The sequence below is a fragment of the Protopterus annectens genome, chromosome 4.part0, assembly GCF_019279795.1.
Source record: "Protopterus annectens isolate FY-2018-M chromosome 4.part0, PAN1.0, whole genome shotgun sequence".
In the NCBI taxonomy this organism is placed as follows: Eukaryota; Metazoa; Chordata; order Ceratodontiformes; family Protopteridae; genus Protopterus; species Protopterus annectens.
In genome coordinates this window covers 4,870,328-4,891,128 of record NC_056733.1, presented here as the reverse complement: position 1 = coordinate 4,891,128, position 20,801 = coordinate 4,870,328, and the positions used below count along the sequence as shown (strand labels likewise).

The window sequence follows — 20,801 nt, the reverse complement described above, 5'->3', positions numbered from 1 at the left end:
TGAAGCTTTCTCATGTGTAGTCTTGCTAGTGGGACCAAGAGAATGCAGGATGCCATGTAACCCAGGGCCTGTAGGAAACTCCTTGCAGTCATCTGGGTGAGCTTTGCTAAACTTTTGAAGTAATGAGTTAACTTCTTTTGCTTGTCTTCTGTCAGGTAAGCCATTTGAGAGGCTGTGTCTAGTTTGGCTCCTAAGAAGGTTATTTGCTGGGATGGCTGAAATCTTGACTTTTGAAAGTTGACTGTGTATCCCAGAGCCTGTAGCAAGTGTATGACATAATTCAAGTTTTTTGTCAAAGTTAGTTTGTTGTCCGCTTGTATGAGGCAATCGTCCAGGTACGGGTAGATTTGAATCTAGCCTGCAATGGGCAATTACTGATGCCAGGCATTTCGTGAATACTCTGGGCGCAGTAGATAAGCCAAATGGCAATGCTGAGAATTGATAGTGCTCTGGCCCTGCAAGAAATCTGAGGTATCTTCTGCAGCTGTGTCTGATAGGGACATGCAGGTATGCCTCCTTGAGGTCCAGAGTAATCAGCCAAGACCCCTTGCCCAGCATGGGAAGGAGTTGCTGTAAAGTCAGCATTTTGAACTTTGGTACTATGAGAAAAGTGTTTAATGCGGACAAGTCCAGTATTGGTCTCCATTGATATTCTTTTCTTGGAACAAGGAACAGTCTTGAATAAAACCCCTGACCTTGTTCTTGTTGTGGAACTTTTTCTATTGCTTTGATCTGAGCAAGCAGAGAAATTTGCTTGATAGCCTCTGCCCTCTGATTTTGTGGAAGGTTTGGCATGCCTTGTTTTCTTGGCAATGTATGAAAGTGGAACCTGTAACCGTGGTCTATAATGTCCAAAATCCATTTGTCTTTTGTCAGTTTGTGCCAATTTTTTGAAAACAGAGATAACTTTCCGCCCAAAGGAGCTTCTGTTTGCTCCTTGGTCAGTGGAAGTAGAGGAAAGTCATTGAGATTGTCCCTGCGGTGCAGGAGAAACCCCTGTGTCACTTCTTTGGTTTGCTGGTTGCCATTGTCGTCCCCTGTAGGTTCCTCTGTATTGTCCTCTTCCTCGGGCACGCCTGTTTTTGCCCCTTTGAAATCTTTCAGGATTAGGAAAGGACCAGTTTTTAGAAGGCCAGTTCCTGCTGAATCTGGGCGGCTGAACCTGGAAGAAATCCTTGACTGTCTGAACTGACTTGGCTTTTTCCTCAATGGACTTTAACACATCTTTAGCATTAGCACCAAAAAGCTTGTTCTTTTCCAAGGGTGCATCAAGAAGTTTTGACTTAACATGAACTGGTAAAGGTTGTTCTTTTAGCCATGCATGTCTACGAATGACCGCCCCTGTCATAGCTGCCCTACATAAAGCCTCCAATGCATCATATCCACATTGTAAAAAATGACTGCTAACCTGCTGAGAGTTATGCACAGCCTCCTGCAAAGACTTCCTATCTAAAGGTTCAGGAGAGGCCAAACTTTTCTGTAAATCATCTAACAGGAAATCCTGATATTGAAACATGTGAAAGAGACAATTGAGAGCTCTCATAGATAAAGTAGTAGAGGTGTAGACCTTCTTCCCCCATCTCTCTAAGGACCTTGCTTCCCTGTCGGAAGGCAAAGGATTTTTGGAGGTGGTAGCTGAAACCCCTTTAGGCCCCTGGGAAATTGTTTCTAAATCAACAGCATGGGTCCTAAATAAATGAGAATGGGTTTCTGGGACCCTATAGTATCTTGTCAGGCTTGACAGGAGCAGGAGGAAGAGTATCAGGGGTAACACTGGAGTCAGAGTATAAGTCATCCAAAACATCAAGCACAGGAGGTATAGCTAAGGGTCTGTGTTGAGGCTTTTTGAGGAAGGTTCGAAGGCGCTTTCTGGAATCAGAAAATTCCTGGCCTTGCCACTTAAAATGCTCCCTCATGGAATGCAGTACTTCCCCAAAAGAAATATCCTCAGGAGGAGAGGCCGAGGGAATGGAGTCCTCTGCATCTGAATCCTCATAGGTCTGGAAGGGCTCTTGCTGGCTTTCGGAGTGATCAGAGTCCTCAGAATCTTCATCTGAAGGCAGAGGGTCAGAGGGTTCAACCCTGGGCCTCTTATCAGGAGGAGGCTGGGATCCTCTCTCAGGATGGGCCTGGGAACCTCTGATCAGGGAAATTAAATCTGCGGCCAAGGACATGATTTGAGTTTCAGGAGTAGGCTGAGGTAATGTTTTAGCAGTAAGATGCTTGGACTTGCTGGCTGCCTTGGCGTGTGTGTAGGCCTTGATAGACATGGACATGGGAGGCCTAGCCGCTCCACGTGCAGGGGTGACCTTATCAACAGCAATGGTCTTGGGCATTTCCTCGGTTTCGGTATCCAGAGGAAAATCAATAACTGGCGGAGTGGCCTCCGGTATCGGAGGTATCGGTAATGCGGTGTCTTCGGTTCGGAGCGGTGGAATAACCGCCTCAGAGGGAACCAGGGCACTCGCGGTTAGTTTTGGCGTAGTGTCGGTGCAAGACGCGGGCCGAGGATGTCGGTCCCGGTCTTTTCGTTTCTTAGGAGTCTGCGTTGTCGGTTGTTCCGACGGCATTGTATAATCAAATTTTTCGCCGAAAAACTCTTCAGCAAACTCCGCCCGGCGCCTGAGAGTGCGCTTGTTGAAGCGAGCACAGGCGGCACAGGCTGAGACGTTGTGGTCTGGGCCAAGGCAAGGAAGGCAGTGAGAGTGGAAATCCTTATGAGGTATTTGTTTACCACAAGACAAACAATTATTTACTTTTTCAGTAATTTCTGACATCGGCTGAGGCAAGAAAAGTTCCCCAATGGGGTACTTAGCTTTTTTGATGACTTCGGTTACGAAGAATACAGGAGCTGACCGACCGGCACTTCCGAACTGCTTCTGCTTCGGGCACCGCGCGGCAAGAAAGACTGAAGAAGATGGCGTCGGCTGATGCTTATATACTCCAGCTGCTCTGACGTCGGAGAGAAATGCGACATCAGCCGACGTCGGACCCAGACTTTGGAATCCGGCCGACCGAGGGCTGCCTGAGGCAGGACAACCCATATGTTATGACTGCAGTTGCATTCTTGAAGGACAGCAGGGTTTAATTACCCGTTTTTCAGCTATTACCCAATTACAGTTTGCTCCACTGCATAAACCACACTTCAAACATCCGGGTACTATGCCCCATGCATGCTTCTTATTCACTGGGAAAAGCTAAAAGTCTTGTCACATGACTACATGCACTACTTGCATTATACTCTTTAGACACCAATTTGAAAAGAAAAAGGTTTCAGTTTAGACTTTAGAGAATGCAAGCTAAAACTAATAGAAGTTGTTTTGTACTGCAGTGAAAGAAATAGCTCTACTAATATCTGTAATACACATGACACTTCTACACTCACCTGCACACAAGAATGTGCGTAATTGGGGTCCTTTTAACAGGTCCATTGCGGCTGAAGGCAAATCCAGGCTGACGATGTATATCTTGAGGATTTCCTGCATAGGAGCCATCATAGCACTCATTGATAGACACATCTATTCTAGCACCTTTTGGATGATGCTGCAAAATTGAACACAACCACACAGACATGTGAACACAATTTAGCACACCTACCCAAAATTCTCAAGACTTATAAGCATATTACCATCTGTACCACTAAACAGGAGAATTACAATTCACATAAAGAACACCTGGTCATAAAGAGTTGCACATGAAAAGTATAGTTGTGTTAAGTAAATTTGCCATAAAAACAAAGGTTAAAATGATAACCAATTCAGTAGCCTTAGCTGTACGAGTTATATCCTGCCAAGGATATAACAGACAGCCAGCTTCCAAAGCTTCAGGGCACCTCCCACAAGCCTAAACTTTCAAGGCAGTTCAAGCTGAGATGACTAAAAGACAAGTATGGGGGTGAAGCCTTTCAGAGCTTTCCTGCCAAAAGAGAGTGGGGGGCTGAGCCCTGAAAGAACAATGCTAGGAAGACCAAAAAATAAATTCACCACACCCTATCATGAGTATCATACCAAAAAATAAATTCACCACACCCTGTCATGAGTATCATACCAAAAAACAAGAGGGATGGAAGGAGGGTGCGGCAACTGCCACAGTGATCACTCAAACATCTACATTTGATGTAAGTTTACTTGCAAAGCTGTACTAAGTTCATTGTATTAATCACTGCTGCAGTACTCTTCACTATATGGGTAAATTACCATAGCTTACTACATTTGGGAGGTGGAAGGAGAAGAGTTCAGGAGCCCCTGGACAACTGTCCTTGCAAAGACTGATCCAGAGCTAGAGAAGGAAACAAGCTTGTAATGCTTTTTAGATGTGTGTACAGAAGACCAAGTTGCAGCTTCTGGGATACATCTAGAATCCAACCCTTTCCAAAAAGCCATAAGATGAAGCCAAAGCCTGACAGAGGGGCCTTAACCCTGCCTGCAATAGTTCTGCTGTGGTGAATATAACAAAAGGTTATTACTCTGACAACCAATTGGGAATGGTCCGTTTTAAAAAGAAGTTATGCACTCACCATAACGTTCCAGCTGACTAGTTGTACTTTACTTGCCTTCAACTTGTTGGTCTATGGATCCGATACAGCCGCATCACTAGCATCTGTGCAGAGCACCAAGCTCCTCCCCTTACCCATAATGCCCTATGTCTCCATCCTGCCTTCAGATTGAGTTTGCTGCTCAACAAAACATAAGCCCGAACCAACAAGACCTTACCACTACTGGCACACCAAAGATTCCTGAACCATGCATAACAAGAGATGCCTCTGAATGTTCATCTCCCATATACAAGGCCATTACAACAGTCACAAGGTCGGGGGAAGGAGGGGGGGTGGTGGTTGAAGACAAATGAAGTACAACTACTCAAATGGAACGTTATGGTGAGTACATAACTTCTTTATCTAAAGTAGTTGACTTCATTTGGTCTTCAACCTGTGGGACAGAGTCCCCAGCTACTAAAACCTGGGTGGCCCTCATGGAAGGATATTCTGGAGCCAAGCGGAGCCAAAAGATCCCCTACTCCTGGATACAATGTCTAATTTATGTGAGATGAAGGTATGAGATAAGGACCGAGTAGTTGCAGAACAAATCATCCAGCTACACCCTGGACCAAATAGCTGCTAAAGTGGACATAGACCTGGTGGAATGTGCTTTAACTTGACCTGGAGAGGAAATTCCTTTGTCAGAATATGCTCGAATAATACACTGGGAAATCCAATTAGCAATAGTCACTTCAGAAATTGGCTTCCCTATGAAGGGCCTTGAGTAAGAGACAAACAATTGGTCAGATTTCCAAAAGGATTTCATCCTGTGCAAGTAAAATCTCAATTTGTCTGTGTACGTCCAACAAATGTAATTTGTATTCACCCCTGTTTTGGAAATTAGGGAAAAAAAGACAGGAAGATAAATAGTTCGATGAATATTATTTTCCGACGCCACTTTGGGAAGAAACCCTGCTAGTGAAAAATCATGTAAGGAACTTTGATGGACAATGGTTGAAGCTCGGACACCCTCCTAGCAGACGTAATAGCTACCAAAAAAATCAGTCTTCCAAGATGGATACTGCAAATCTACAGAAGCTGCGGGCTCAAAGGGAGGGGAGACTAGAGCCTGAAAAACAAAAGTGAGATCCCATGGAGGCGTCAAGTCCTTCACTGGAGGTCCGAAAAGAAAGGTACCTTTAAGGAAGGTCTTGCAAAGTCTAGAAGAGGCTAACGAAGACATGTTCTCCCCCACATGAAAATAGAAATGGCAGACAGTTGTACTTTAACGGGAGAGGAACTAGCACCTTGTTGAAAGACTCCCTCCAGAAAATCTAATACTGCTGAGACACAGGAGACATAAAAGGATCCAAGTATCGCTGAGAGGCCCATATGGGGAAATGTTTCCACTTGCTAAGACATATTTTTCTTGTGGAAGATTTGTGAGCCGCAACCAAAATGGTCTTAACTGGAGAGGATAAACAGAGTCCTAATAATCAATGGAACTGGAACTGCCAAGAGGTGAGTTACAGACTGTCCAGGTCTGGGTGCAGAATCCCCGAGGGATGTGAAATGAGATCTGGAACAGGTTCCAAGATCCATGGTGGAATTACTAGATGAGACCAAAGGGAGGGGAACCAGACTTGAGACCAGAATGGGGCAATGATGATTATTGTATTCCCCAGCCTGCTTGCTTTCTGTAGAAACTTCCGGATGAGAGGTAACGGAGGATAGGCATAAAGAAGACTGGGAGGCAAAGCATGTACCAGAACGTATCTGGTGGCTTCCCCCTGGGGGGGGGTTAGAGTGAAGAACATGCTGCATTTCATGTTGGAAGGAAATACGAAGAGATCGCAGCAAGGCCAACCCCATGAGGAAGATCTCTTTCGCTACTGAAGGATTCAGAGACCACTCGTAAGGCATCAGAATAGTCCTGCTGGGCTTGTCTGCTAGAAGGTTGGACTGTCCCGGAATGTGCGTTGCCACCAGAAAATGGTCAGTGGAAATCGCCCATTCCAACACTCTCATGGCTTCTCGACAAAGGGGGTAAAAGATCTGGTTCCTCCTTGTTTGTTGATGTACCAGACTACTGACGTTATCCGTCTGGATCACAATGACCCCAAGAGGAAGATGGGCATGGAGAGCTTGCAACATTAGAAGCACTGTCCTCATCCACAGGATGTTGATAAGCAGACTGGTCTCGGAGGGGGACCACGTGGCTTGGACTGTCCTTCTCAAGCAATGCCCCCAGCTGGGAGGCGTCCATGGTCACCATGGCTTTGGGAAAGGTTGGAAGAAAGGGGCATCCCTTGACAAGTTCTGGGGAAAGAATCCACCACCAAAGAGAGACCCTGAAAACCTGAGAGATATGGACTGGATGGGATACAGGAAGATCTAGTAGAGACCACTGGACTGCTAGAATTCACTAAAGGATTCGTATGTGTAGCCGAGCAAGAGGTAGAAAAGTGACTGTGGCCGCCATGGACCCCAGTGCCCAGAGATCTGTCTCTGCTGTAGGAAGATGAGCTCGAAGGATGTCGGAGACATGAATCCTGAGGCTGCGTACCATTTCTGGGGTGAGGTAAGCTTTCATTTGTATAGTATCCAGCCAAACACCAACGAATTCCAGAACTTGAACAAGAATCAGTGAAGATTTTCTGATACTGATGGTGATGCCCAAGCTGCTTGCTAATAATAGGAAATAGCCCCTGGCTCGGCAAAGTAGATGCTTGGTGGGGCAGCAGAGAGCCAATCGTCCAGGTAAGGGAAGACCTGAATTCCTTGAAGCCTCAAGTGAGCCACTACAACTGCCATCACTTTGGTGAACACCTTGGGGGCTGTGGTGAGACCAAACGGGAGGGCTCTGAACTGATAATGATTGGCTCGCAGCCAGAAGCGGAGGAACCTGTGGGAGCATCTGCCCATCTTGATACGATACTATGCGCCCTGGAGGTCTATTGAGCACATCCAATCTTTCTTCTGCAGGTATGGCAGGCTGGATTGAAGAGTGACCATCTGGAATTTCTCCTTGGTTACTGAAACGGTTCAAGGTGGATAGATCCAGGAAGGGTCTTAGGTCCCTTGTATTCTTTGGCACTAAAAAGAACCTGGAATAAATGCCCGATCCAGATTAGTCTAGTAGACGGGTTGGATGACTCGTTTTCTGAGCAGTTTGTCGACTTCTAGAGCTGCTGCCTCCCTTTGTGCAGGAGGAATGTCTGGGAGGCATTTTGGTGGGAGAGGTGGTTCGGTGAACAGGATGAAATAACTTCTGGATGCAACTTGCAACACACCCAATGATCTGATGTTACAGACTCTCATGCCGCTGGGTGTAGCGAAAGGCGACTCCCGACTGCTTCCAGAGAGGAGCAGTCAGGCAGCCCCTCAGGGCTGCTGTGCAGGTCTGTCCAAGAAAAGTTCTCGGAGATCCAGAATTCCTCGGACCCCCACTGCCTCTTGGAAAGCATCTGTCATAACCCCCTCGGCTTCTGGGGTAAGGTGAGTCTCGAGTGTCCCGGTTGAACTGAGACTTTCATAACCACATCTTCCTTGTTCCTGGCTGATTCCTAGAGAAGGATCTTTGAGGGGCAGAGAAGTGGATCCCGATGGCGGACAGTGTCTTCCTGTCCTTATCATTCTGGACCAATGTGTCACAAACTGTTTTCCCAAACAGGGAAGAACCATCATAAGGGGCATTTGCAAAAGACGCCTGGAAGGGGTCCATGAATTGACACAGCCAAAGCCAGGCGTGACACCTCATGGCAATGCCGGAACCTGCGGCCCTGATGGCTCCCTCTGTAGCATGGGAGAAGAGACACATAGACATGCTACTTACCACTTTGAGAGTGGCCATCCGTGCAGAGATCTTCTTGCCCTCTGCTGAATCGGGGTCTAGGGGCGAATCCGTGACCTCCTTGACTAGGTCTCGCTGCAGTCGAATGACGTGTGCCATGTAGTTCAGCGCCCTTATAGTAAAGGTTGCTGAAGCATATACCTGCTTCCCAAGATGGTCCATGGTCCTCAACTCCCGGTCAGGAGGAAAGATCGCAGAGCTCTCCTGCGCAAGCTCTTTTTTTGTGGCAGCAGCCACCACCATAGCATCCACAGGGGACACCCTGCTCCAACTAGTCCTGTCTGGTGGGGGGCTAAGAACGTAGTTTGGGCACAAAGGGATGTCTCCACAGTGTCTGGCTCCTTCCACGCCCAAGATGTAATGAAGTCCACAAGCGGATCCGCAGGAGGGGACACCCAAGAAGTAGATGGGCCTGTGCCGAATGCCTGTAGGAACACTGACTCATCAGACGTCCGTTTTTGGGCAGACCAACCCCCCCCCCCCCCACGGCAGAGTTCAATGATGTCTCCAAAGGTAACCTCCTCAGGGGGTGATAGAGGGGAACCTTCCCCTTCCTCTAAGTCAGTGTCTTTGGTGAGGGACTCAGGAGAGGAGTCAAAGTGCCTCTTTTGCACGTCTGTTTGCTTGGAACCTCGTCAGTGAGGCACAATGGGGGGGGGGGCTTGCAAACCTCTTGTTGCTCCCGTGGGGGAGCTTTCTGAGGAAAAACCTGCACAGACTGCCCCCTCAGATGGCAGGAAGGTCGGGCCAGTATCCAAAAACCAAGGGGAGTCGGGGCGGCGACCAAAGATGAGATGGTCAGTGGTCTCTAAGAACTTGAGAGAACCCTCTCCACCAGGTCAAAAGCCGAAACGTAGCAGACATCCTGAGAAACTACCTAAAGAGACATTCCCCTCAGATCTGACGGGGGAGCCGGAGCAGAGACTATGGGCACTGAGTTGCCAAGGGGGTGACTGTGCTCCGACAAACTTGGAACTGACAGAACCCCCTCGGATCAGACACTGAGGCTACGGCTTCGAGAGCTCATCTTAGACACACTCACGGCAGTGGCAGGAGTCGAGATACAAGGTACCATCGGTGCCGACCGTCCGAGCCATCGGATCCAAAGACTCCGAAATCGGAGGTTGGATAGAAGGAGATGGAGATATAGGGGTGAAAAAGGTCTGCAAGCTCCTTGCACCGGAGGGAAAGGGGGCCTGCAAGACTCCCATCTGGATTTGGGTGCTGAGGAAAGTACAGTTGTGTACACTTGCCATAAATGTAGATGTTAGAGTGTATTCACTGTTGCAATCATTACATTTGGGTTATCTGCTTGCAGGTAGCCCTCAGTCGGCCTGATTAGCAAAGTCTTGGGTCATGCGTCGGTTGCTGTCCCTTCTTCCATGACATCAGGTCATTAGTGGTATAAAACATGCAGTGATGCCATTACATCAATTTTTCTTGCCCCAGATGTCAGGTGCCCCCCCCCCCTAATGGGAAGCAATTAAACATAAATGCACAAAGATATACCTCCAACAAAAAAGCAAATACACCAAAAAGCTTTTAAGCATAGTAAAGGAGAGAACAGTTATAGCCAAAAGAAGTCAGGAGGCTGGAGGGAGGATAACCAGGACTGCAACAGTGAATACACTCGAACATCTACATTTATGGTAAGTGTACACAAATGTACTACGTTCTTCGTGTTTCACTGTTGCAGTTATCATGTTTGGGTAGATTCCCAAAGCTAAGGATGGGAGGAGGAATTTAGATAGCATTAGGACCAGCTATAAGGCCCTGCAAGACTGCAGTGGCAAAGCCAGCTCTGGATTTAGAGAAAATTGGCAAATGGTAGTGCTTGGTGAAAGTATGTACAGAACTCCAGGTAGCAGCTTCTAGGATGTCCCTGGGAGGTACGCCTTTAAGAAAGGCTGTAGAGGTAGATGCAGCCCTGGTTGAATAGGGTCTGGGACAGGTTTTCCATGGTGCTTATAGCAGAAATAAATGCAATGGCCTATCCCTTTAGAAATGGTTTGCTTTGAAATAGCCTTTCCCTCTGTCCCTGCAGCAAATGCCACCAGCAGTTTTTCAGATTTCCTTTCAGGTTTAGTCCTGTCCAAGTAGAATCTAAATTGTCTGTGCACATCTAAGGAATGCAGTATCTGTTCCTCTTTTTTCTGTGGATTAGGAAAGAAGGTTGGCAAATGAATGGGCTGATTAAGGGCCACACTGGATACCATCTTGGGCATGAAGGATGAGATGTCCTGAGGGACACCCTGTACGCATGAAAGATGATGAAAGGCTCCGCACTGCCATAAGGGCCAGTAATTCAGATACCCTTCTTGCTGAAGTGATTGCAAAAAGGAAAGCTGTTTTCCAAGAAAGGAATTTTAAATCTGCAGTAGCAGCTGGCTCGAAAGGAGGAAGGGTGAGTTTCTTCGAGACAAAGTTAAGGTCCCAGGCCGAGGTGGAGCTCTGCTGGGTGGTCTTAAATTTTTGACCCCCCCCGAGGAACTGCTTGAGTAGTGGATGGGAGAAGAGGGGAGGTTCTGTGTTATAATGAGCTGAAATGGCTGAGGCGTGAATTTTTATTGAGGAAAAAGATAGACCCTTGTGAAACATCTCAATTAAATATTGTAAAATCTGAGGAAAATTGGGCGCTGCTGTGCTCATCCCTTGAGACTGGTTCCATGCACAGAATCATTTCCATTTTTCAGCATAACATTTTCTAGTACTAGGCCTCCTTGCCTCTAAAATGATATCCATCACAGGTTTGCTGAAGGATGGTAAAGGAGAGTTAAGTAATAAGCCAGGCTGCAAGGTTCAGTGTTGGAAGCTGAGGGTGCAGAATCTGGTTCTCCTGCTGAGACAGCAGGGAAGGAGTCTGAGGCAGGTGACATGGAGATAACCGTGACACACTGCGCAGGAGGGGGTACCAGTGTTGGCGCGGCCAGTCTGGAGCAATCAAAATCATCCTTGGTTTGTCCTGTTTGATTTTCAATAGTACTTTGGAGAGCAGAGGCGGAGGGGGGAAGGCATAGACTGATAGGTTTTTCCAGCTGAAGGACAGAGCATCCAATTTTCAGGCCCGTCTGTGGGGAGTCCTTGTGCAAAACTTGTCCAATTGATAGTTCTGGGGGGGAGGCAAACAGGTCTATATCTGGGCTCCCCCATTTGCTTGTCAACATGTTGAAAATACTTAGTTCCAGTTTCCACTCGTGTGGGTCCATGAGGTTTCTGCTTAGTCAGTCTGCCAGTGTATTTAATGTTCCACAATGCCATGGCTAGTCTGCAGAGGGGGTAAAAATGCATACCCCCTGCTTGTTTATGTAACACAGAACAGTGGTGTTGTCCGTCTTTACCATTAATTGTCCTGGAAGAATGTGGTCCTTGAAGGCTGTCAGAGCATTCTGTACAGCTAACATTTCTTTTTGATTGATATGCACGTGCATTTGACTTGGGTTCCATTTGCACTGAATGCACTTCCCTGACAGGTGAGCCCCCCATGCATAGTCTGATGCATCTGTTGTTAGGGTTTGGGTGGCAGGGGGTAGTGTGAATGGTAGTCCCTTGTTTTGGTGGCGGGCCTCTGCCCAGCAAAGGAACTCTAGGCGTAGGCAAGGTATGATAGGAATCACTGCTTCCAGGTCTTGAGAATGTTGACACCATAGGCTTTTTAGATACCACTGCAGTTTCCTCATTGCTGTCTTGCATATGGAATTAGAAGAATGGAGGAGGCCATGAACACTAAGACTTGTAGTATTTGCCTTGCAGATAGCAGGGTTTTTGTGGCCACTTGTTTGAAGTAGGTTGTCAAATGAATTTGTTTCTCTGGCATGAGGAAACCCACCTGGGAAGTTGTATTCAAGCTTGCTCCCAGGAATATAATTTGTGGACAGGGTACCAGTTTATGGTGTACCCCAGACAAGTTGGCAACCTTTGTACAAAGGCCAGATATTTCAAATGTATGTCCTGGCTTTCTGCCTGAATTAGACAATAGTCCAGGTATGGGTATATTTGAATATTTCTTTGCCTGCAAAATGCAATGACTGGAGCTAGGCACTTTGTGAATACCCTGGGCGCAGTAGATAAGCCAAAGGGCAGTGCAGAGAACTGATGGTGCGTGTAGCCTGCTAAGAAGCATAGGTATCTTCTGCAAGATTCCCCGATTGGGATATGCAGGTATGCTTCCTTTAAATCTAGTGTTGCCAACCAAGCATCTTTGCCTAGCATAGGAAGCAACTGGTGAAGAGTCAGCATCTTGAATTTTGGAATCACCGAAAAGGTGTTTAGAGTAGACATGTCCAGGATAGGATGCCATGAATTGTCTTCTGGGTACCAGGAAAAGTCTCGAGTAGAAACCTTGTCCCTTTTCCTCTTCTGGTACCAGTTGAATAGCCCCCATGCTTGAGAGAGTACTTGTTTTTGGGCCTCTGCCCACTGATTTGGGGGTAGGTCCGGCCACCTACTTGGTGTTGGCAACGTGTGGAAGTGAAATCTGTATCCCTGGGACACTATATTTAAAACCCATTTGTCCTGGGTAGAGTTTTCCCAATTCTTTGCATGAAGAGCAATTTTTCCCCCCAAATGGGCAGTCAGTTGATAAGTGCATGGAAATTTTAAAAGGAAGTCATTGAAACAGTTTACCATAGGGGGGGGGTCTTATTCCCAGACTTGGAAGTGGAGACATCCACTGCTTAGTTCTGTGAGTCCCCTGGGACTGAATCCTGGGGTTTTTGCTGTGTCTGGGTTTGGCTTGAGAAGACCTGGAATGGGCTGGAAAGAATTCATAGAGGGCCAGTGCCAACAAAATCTAGGAGGCTGAACTTGTAAAAAAATCTTTAACAGTTTGCATAGATTTAGCTTTATCTTTCATCTTTTTAAGAACTTCCTCAGCCTTGTTACCAAACAGGCGGTCCTGATTTAAAGGATCATCCAACAATTTAGCTTTAACATGATCAGACAACGATTGCTCCTTAAGGCAAGCATGTCTTCTGAGCACAGACCCAGGAACATCAGCCCTGCAAGAGGTCACTAAAGAATCAAAACCACATTGCAAAGTATGTTTTCCAACTTGTTTGGCAGAATGCATTAAATCCTATAATTCTTTATTTTCCACACAGTCAGGAATCATCGTCATTTTCTGTTTAAGCAGTCCAATAGCATGTTGCTGGTATTTTAACATATGAAACTGGCAGTTTAAAGCCCTAATGGCCAAGGTTGCAGAAATTTAAACCTTCTTACCCCATCTATCCAGCGCCCTGGAGTCTTTATCAGAAGGGGTAGGATTTTTAGCAGTAGAAGCCTTAATGCCCTTGTGCCCCTGTGAAATAGTCTCTGGATCTGCAATAGGATTTTTGAAAAGGAACTTGTGGGACTCGGGGACACTGTAGTATCTGTCAGGTTTTCTGGGAGCAGGAGGCAGGGAATCAGGGGCCAAACTAGATTTTGAGAAAGCATTAACTATGTCTAGTACAGCAGGAATAGCTAAAGGCCTATGCTGAGTAAGGAGAAGGAAATCCCTAAGCCTCTTTTTTGAATCAGAAAAATCCTGGCTTTCCCAGTGAAAATGCGCTCTTAGAGTATGTAAGGTTTCCCCAAAAGAAAAATCCTCAGGAGGGGAAGCAGAGGGAATAGAATCCTCTGCATCAGAATCCTCATAAGTAGGTAAGGACAAATCCAGATCATCAGAAGAATCAGAAAAAACAGAATCGTGATCAGAAGATTCATAATCAACTTCAGTCCTAGTCCTCTTAGAAGGGGGGGGGGGGTTGGCTACCCCTGATTAGAGTTAATAGATCTTCAGCCATTCTTATTTGTTTTTTAGGCTTAGAGGCCTGAGCATGTGGCCTGGGCATCGTTTTTTTTAGACATGGATCGAGATTTAGGCCTAACTAAAGAAGGAGGCGTCGGTTTAATATGCAAGTCCGTAGGCCTGAATACACCCCTCAGAAGCTGGTGCCTGCACAGTGGCTGTGGACACATCCAAGGTAGAGACATCCACGGGTTCCATAGTTGAAGCATCTCGCGGCATACCGGACTCCGAATGGGTCTCAGTAGAGGCCTGCAAGTCAGAAGTAGCGGGTATCAGGGGCTGTGAAAGCGCCTCACTGAGTACCGGTGAATTGGCGACTGGCTTAGGAGAAGCGTCGTCAGCAGTTTTCAACCTCTGCGGCCTGTCTCCGTCTTTATCTTTGCGCTTTTTCGGAATCCCGGTAGTTGGATGGCTAACAGATGACATTTCTGGATAATTAAACCGAGAACAGAAATATTTAGAGGCGAAAATATACCAATGACGGATAGTGCGCTGATTAAATAAAGCACAAAACCGACAGCAAGGTATGTCGTGCTTAAGGCCTAGGCAAGGAATGCAGTAAGAATGAAAATCTTTGAGGTAGTTGCTTTCCACAATTAATGCAATTATTAACTTTTACTGACGTCAGTAAGGAGCAAGAAAAAGTTTCCCCAATGGGGTACGTAGCTTTAGTTGAAAACTTCGGTTCTGAAACTCAAAAAAGTACAGTTTTGTATCTACCATAAATGTAGATGTTCGAGTGCTAATACAGCTGCAGTCATAACAGATGGGTTCTCCTGCCGTCAGGCAGGTCCTCGGTCGGCCGAATTCCAAAGTCTAGGTCTGGCGTCGGTTGTCGTCGCTTCTTCCCTGACGTCAGTGCGACAGGGGTATAAAAGAACCAGCCAACGCCATTTTCTTCAGTCATTCTTGCCCCAGATGTCAGGTGCCCCCAGAAGGAAGGCAATACATAAAATAATGTAATAATGCAATGCAATATAATCAAAAACAGTAGTTGCAAGCAAATACACCATAAAAGAATACCCCTAGAGGGAAGGTGGGAGGGACTGCAGCTGTATTAGCACTTGAACATCTACATTTATGGTAGGTACAAAACTGTACTATGTTCATCGTGCATACAGCTGCAGTCATAGCAGATGGGTAGAATCCCAAAGCTAAGAAAGGGGTGGTAGGCACTAGGTGGAGCTAGGAGGAGCCAAAATGCCCTGCAATACTGCAGTGGCAAAGCCTGCTCTAGACTTGGAGTATAATGGTAGGTTGTAGTGCTTAGAGAAGGTATGCACAGAACTCCAAGTGGCTGCTTCTAAAATATCCTTGGTAGGAACTCCTCTGAGGAAGGGTGCAGAGGTGGCTGTGGCCCTGGTGGAATGAGTTCTAATGCCAGTAGGTACAGTTTTGCCATGAAAGGAATAGCAAAAGCGTATGCAGTGGGCTATCCATTTTGAGATTGTCTGTTTGGATATTGACATTCCTTGAGCTCCTACAGCATAGGCCACAAAAAGCTGTTCTGACTTTCTGAAAGGCTTTGTTCTGTCCAAATAATAACGCAATTGTCTGTGGATATCCAAGGAATGCAGTAATTTCTCCCCTTTGTTTTGAGGACTAGGATAAAAAGTAGGTAAATGTATGGCCTGATTTAAAGCTACCCTGGATACCACTTTAGGCATAAAGGACGGGTTGGTACGTAATGAAACTCTGTCCTGATGGAAGATGATGAAAGGCTGGACAGCCGTAAAGAGCCTGTAGTTCTGAAACTCTACGAGCTGAAGTGATAGCCAGAAGGAAAGCTGTTTTCCAGGACAAATAAATATTGTAAATCTGATGAGGCAGCTGGTTCAAAAGGAGGCAAAGTCAGTTTTTCCAGAATGAAATTAAGATCCCAAGCAGGTATTGGTTGTTTTCTTGGAGGTCTTAAATTCTTAGCCCCTCTGAGGAACTGTCTTAATAGAGGGTGAGAGAATGAAGGTGGATCACTGTTGTATTCTGCAGAGATGGCTGAGGCATGGATTTTGATGGAGGAGAACGAAAGTCCACTGCTTAGCAGTTTGGCCAAATATTGTAGTATTTGAGGTAAATTCAGTTTTCCAGGGCACTGGCCCTTTTTCTCATTCCAAACACAAAAACGTTTCCATTTTGCAGAGTAAGCTTTTCTAGTTGATGGCCTTCTGGCCTCCAAAATGACACCCTGCACCTCCTTGGAGAGCAGGGCCTGCTGTGATGCTAAGGAATCTTCCATGCGGCTAGACTGAGTGTCTTCAGTTGACTGTGAAGAATTTTGAAGCTGTGTTGAGTCAGAAGAAGAGGCATTAGAGGCAAGGTCCATGGTGGGGAATGCGTCAGGCTCCTTAGTAGTGGGTACCAGTGTTGCCTTGGCCAGTCCGGAGCAATGAGGATCATCTTTGGTCTGTCTGCTCTGGTCTTCACTAGGACTTTGGGCAGCAGAGGAAGAGGTGGGAAGGCATAAACTGTCATTGATGTCCAACTGAAAGAGAGAGCGTCCACTCTCCAGGCCTTTGGATGGAAGATCCTTGAGCAGAATTTTGTTAATTGATGATTTTTGTGGGAGGCAAAGAGATCTATGTCTTGCCTTCCCCATTCTTGGATTATTTCTGTAAAAACTTTTGGATGCAACTTCCATTCGTGTGGATCTGTCATATTCCTGCTTAGGTTGTCCGCCAGCGTGTTTTCCTTGCCTGGCAAGTACTGTGCTTGTAGCTCCATTTGTAAGTCCATGGCCATGTTCCAAAGTGACATGGCCAGTCTGCATAGGGGATAAGAATGTGTTCCTCCCTGCTTGTTTATGTACCACATAACTGTAGTGTTGTCTGTTCTTATCAATAGCTGACCTGGTTGTAGAAGGTCCTTGAAGGCTGTAATAGCATTTATCACTGCTAGCATTTCTTTTTGATTGCTGTGAAGGTGCTTTTCTTTTTGGGTCCATTTGCCCTGAATGCACCGGTCTGTCCTGTGCAGATGTCAGGCATAGTCCGAGGCGTCTGTTGTGATGACTTGATTTGCTTGACGCTTGCTGAATGGAAGACCTGTGTTTGTTTGGCATGCTTGAGCCCACCACAGAAATTCCTTTTGCAGACATGGAATTAGTGGTATCATTGTTTTCAAACTGTGGCTGTGTTGAGACCATATGTTTTTTAGGTACCATTGTAGTTTTCTCATATGCAGCTTTGCACATGGGATTAGTAAGATGCAAGATGCCATGAATCCCAGAGCCTGCAGGATTTTCCTTGCAGTCAGCCTGGTGCAATTTGCCAGTGTTCTGTAATATTGAATTAGTTGCCCCTGCTTCTCTGGCGTGAGGTAGGCCATCTGGGTGTGTGTGTCCAAATTGGCACCCAGGAAAATTATCTTCCCAGAGGGTATTAGTCTTGATTTCTCTTTGTTGACTGTGTATCCTAGAGAGTTTAATAACATTATTACATAAGCCAGATGTTTCAGAAGAATGTGTTTGCTGTCCGCTTGGATCAGGCAGTCGTCCAAATAAGGGTATATATTTGTATCCCTTGAAGTCTGCAGTAGGCAATTACTGATGCCAGGCATTTCGTGAATACTCTGGGCGCAGTAGATAAACCAAAAGGCAATGCAGAGAATTAATAATGTATTGAAAATGCAATAAATCTGAGGTATCTTCTGCAATTTTGTCTGATTGGGACATGCAGGTATGCCTCCTTGAAGTCCAATGTTACCAGCCAAGACTCCTTGCCCAGCATGGGAAGAAGTTGCTGTAGAGTGAGCATCTTGAATTTTGGTACGAGTAGAAATGTGTTTAGGATGGAAAGATCCAAAATAGGTCTCCAATCTTTGCCCTTCCTTGGCACCAGAAATAGCCTGGAATAAAAACCTTGACCTTGTTCGTGTGTAGGTACCTCTTGAATAGCTTTCATGTTTATAAGGTCTGAAATTTGCTTTTGTGCCTCTGCCCTTTGATTGTGTGGCAGGTTTGGCATGCCTTTCATTTTTGGAAGGGTATGAAAATGGAATTTGTAGCCTCTGTTTATAATGTTCAGGATCCATTTGTCCTTTGTGACAATATGCCAATTTTTTGAGAATAGTGCCAGCTTTCCTCCTAAGGGTGCTGCCATTTGAGACCTGGTTGGCATGCAAAGGGGAAAGTCATTGGTTTTGCTTTCTGAAAGATTGCGAGTTGTCCTCACCACCTCTTTGTGTAGGAGCTTGCCATTGTCTGCCCCTGTACGAGCCTTGTGTTTGTCCTCTGCCCCTCCGGCGCCTGTATCTGCCTCTTTGGGGTCTGTCTGTGGCAGGAAAGGACCAGTTTTTGGAAGGCCAATTTCTACTAAAACGTGGGGGTTGAACCTGCATAAATTATTTCACAGTTTGCATTGATTTAGCCTTTTCCTCCATTTTCCGTAATACTTCCTCAGCATTTGCCCCAAATAGTACATCCTTTTGAAGAGGGGCGTCTAGTAATTTAGCTTTGACATGATCAGGCAAGGCTTGTTCCTTGAGCCAAGCATGCCTACGTATGACTGAGCCTGTAACAGCAGCTCTACATGAGGCCTCTAGAGCATCAAAACCACATTGTAAGGTATGTTTACCCACTTGTTCTGCATTATGCATCAAATCCTGCAACTCATTCATGTCTGGCTGTTCAGGTTGTGACATTTTACTTTTCAATTGAGCTAACAGAAACTGTTGGTATTTTAGCATATGAAACTGACAGTTTAAGGTCCTCATGGATACGATAGCCGAGGTATATACCTTTTTTCCCCCACCTTTCTAAGGATCTGGAATCTCTCTCGGAAGGCAATGGGTTTTTGGCAATGGAGGCCTTAACTCCCTTGGGCCCCTGTGAGATGGTTTCTAGGTCAGCAGCATGGCTTTTGTATAGAAATTGGTGTGAGTCAGGAACCCTGTAGTACCTGTCAGGCTTAACTGGAGCTTGAGGGAGAGAGTCCGGGTTAAGGCAGGCCTCCGAGTAAACATCATCTAGGATGTCCAGGACAGGAGGTATAGCCAGACGCCTGTGCTGGGGTAACAAAAGAAATTCCCTGAGTCTTTTCTTGGAATCTGAATAATCCTGGCCTTCCCAGTGGAAGTGTTCCCTTAAGGTATGCAGAGTTTCACCAAATGAGTAATCCTCAGGGGGGGATACAGAAGGAATAGATTCCTCTGCATCAGAGACTTCAAAAGGAGAGTAAGACTGTCCCTGATAATCAGAGTGCTCTGAAATAATGGAGCCCTGATCAGAGGAGGGGGAATCTTCCTCCACTCTGGGTCTTTTGTCCGGAGGTGGCTGAGAACCTCTGATTAGAGTAATTAAATCCTCAGCCATTTTAAGCATCTGTTTCTTAGGCATGGGGTCTGGAGATGGGCCCTGTGTAGCTGGTCTCTTAGGGTGCATGGCAGCTTTAGACTTGGTGAAAGCCTTGATGTAGAAAGAAGAGGAAGGTCTGAAGACACCTTGAGTGGAGGTGGACCTGTCCACATTCTGTGTTTCAATGTCAAGTGTGGCTTCGGTATCTGTAGTCAGGGTGTGAGGAGCCTGCAACCTCGGTACAGGAGACACCACCAAGATGTGTCATCGGTAATCAGGGGCTGCGAGGCACCTCGCTGAGAACCGACCACGTAGTCGGCTTTGGCGTGGTGTCGGTAGAGGCCGGACCTCGAGTGTCGGTCCTTGTCTTTGCGTTAGACAAAACCGAGTCGGAGTATCCGACAACATAGTATAGTTAAATGCTTTCCCAAAATAATGCTGGGCTTAACTCACCGACGCTTAATAGTGCGTTTGTTGAATGTAGCATAAAAGACAGACCGAGACGCCGTGGTCTGGGCCTAAACAAGGTATACAGAGGGAATGGAAATCCTTATGCGGTATTTGCTTCCCACAAGAAATACAATTATTAACTTTGTCTGACATCGGTCTGAGGCAAGAAAAGTTTCAACGGGTACTTAGCTTTAAGACGACTTGGTTCCAAATTTTTTGTAATCTCAGGAGCTGGCCGACCGGCACTTGCGAACTGCTTCTGCTTCGGGCACCGCGCGGCAAAAAAGACTGAAGAAAATGGCGTCAGCTGGTTCTTTTATACCCCCTGTCGCACTGACGTCAGGGAAGAAGCGACGACAACCGACGCTGGACCTAGACTTTGGAATTCGGCCGACCGAGGACCCGCCTGACGGCAGGAGAACCCATCTGTTATGACTGCAGCTGTATGCACGATGAACATCGAAAATTTCAAGAGTCGGACTACCGGCACTTGCGAACTGCTTCTGCTTCGGGCACCGCATGGCAAGAAAGACTGATCTAATGGCATCAGCTGCATGTTTTATACCCCTGACGTCATGGAATAAAGGACAGCAACTGACGCAGGACCCAAGACTTTGTTAATCAGGCCGGCTGAGGGCTACCTGCAAGCAGATAACCCAAATGTAATGACTGCAACAGTGAAACATGAAGAACATCTTCCACATCATCCTGTCCATCTCTGCCTCGCTCAAACTACAGGTCGACTGGGAAGAAGCCAACACTGGCCGGGAGAGCCTATGAGGGGACCTCTTTGGAGGAGACAGTGACACCTCTGGCTCAGGGGAAAACCTGGGAGAGTGGAGCTGGAGTGTACTGGGCCTGGTAGGGGTTTTACACTTGGCTGGAGGCCCCTGCGCAGTATCTCCTTCCCCAGACCTCACGGAGGGAGGTTGAGTCACAC

At 46.5% G+C, this 20,801-nt stretch overlaps 1 protein-coding gene across 1 annotated transcript in view; it reads right to left on the bottom strand.

The window, feature by feature from the left end:
- SUZ12 (SUZ12 polycomb repressive complex 2 subunit) overlaps positions 1-20,801 on the bottom strand; it is a 2,970,550-nt gene that overhangs the window by 393,284 nt on the left and 2,556,465 nt on the right. Inside the window, exon 13 of the mRNA XM_044068039.1 lies at positions 3,386-3,543. Within this exon, the coding sequence (XP_043923974.1) occupies positions 3,386-3,543 (158 nt within the window). The remainder of the gene's footprint in view (positions 1-3,385; positions 3,544-20,801) is intronic.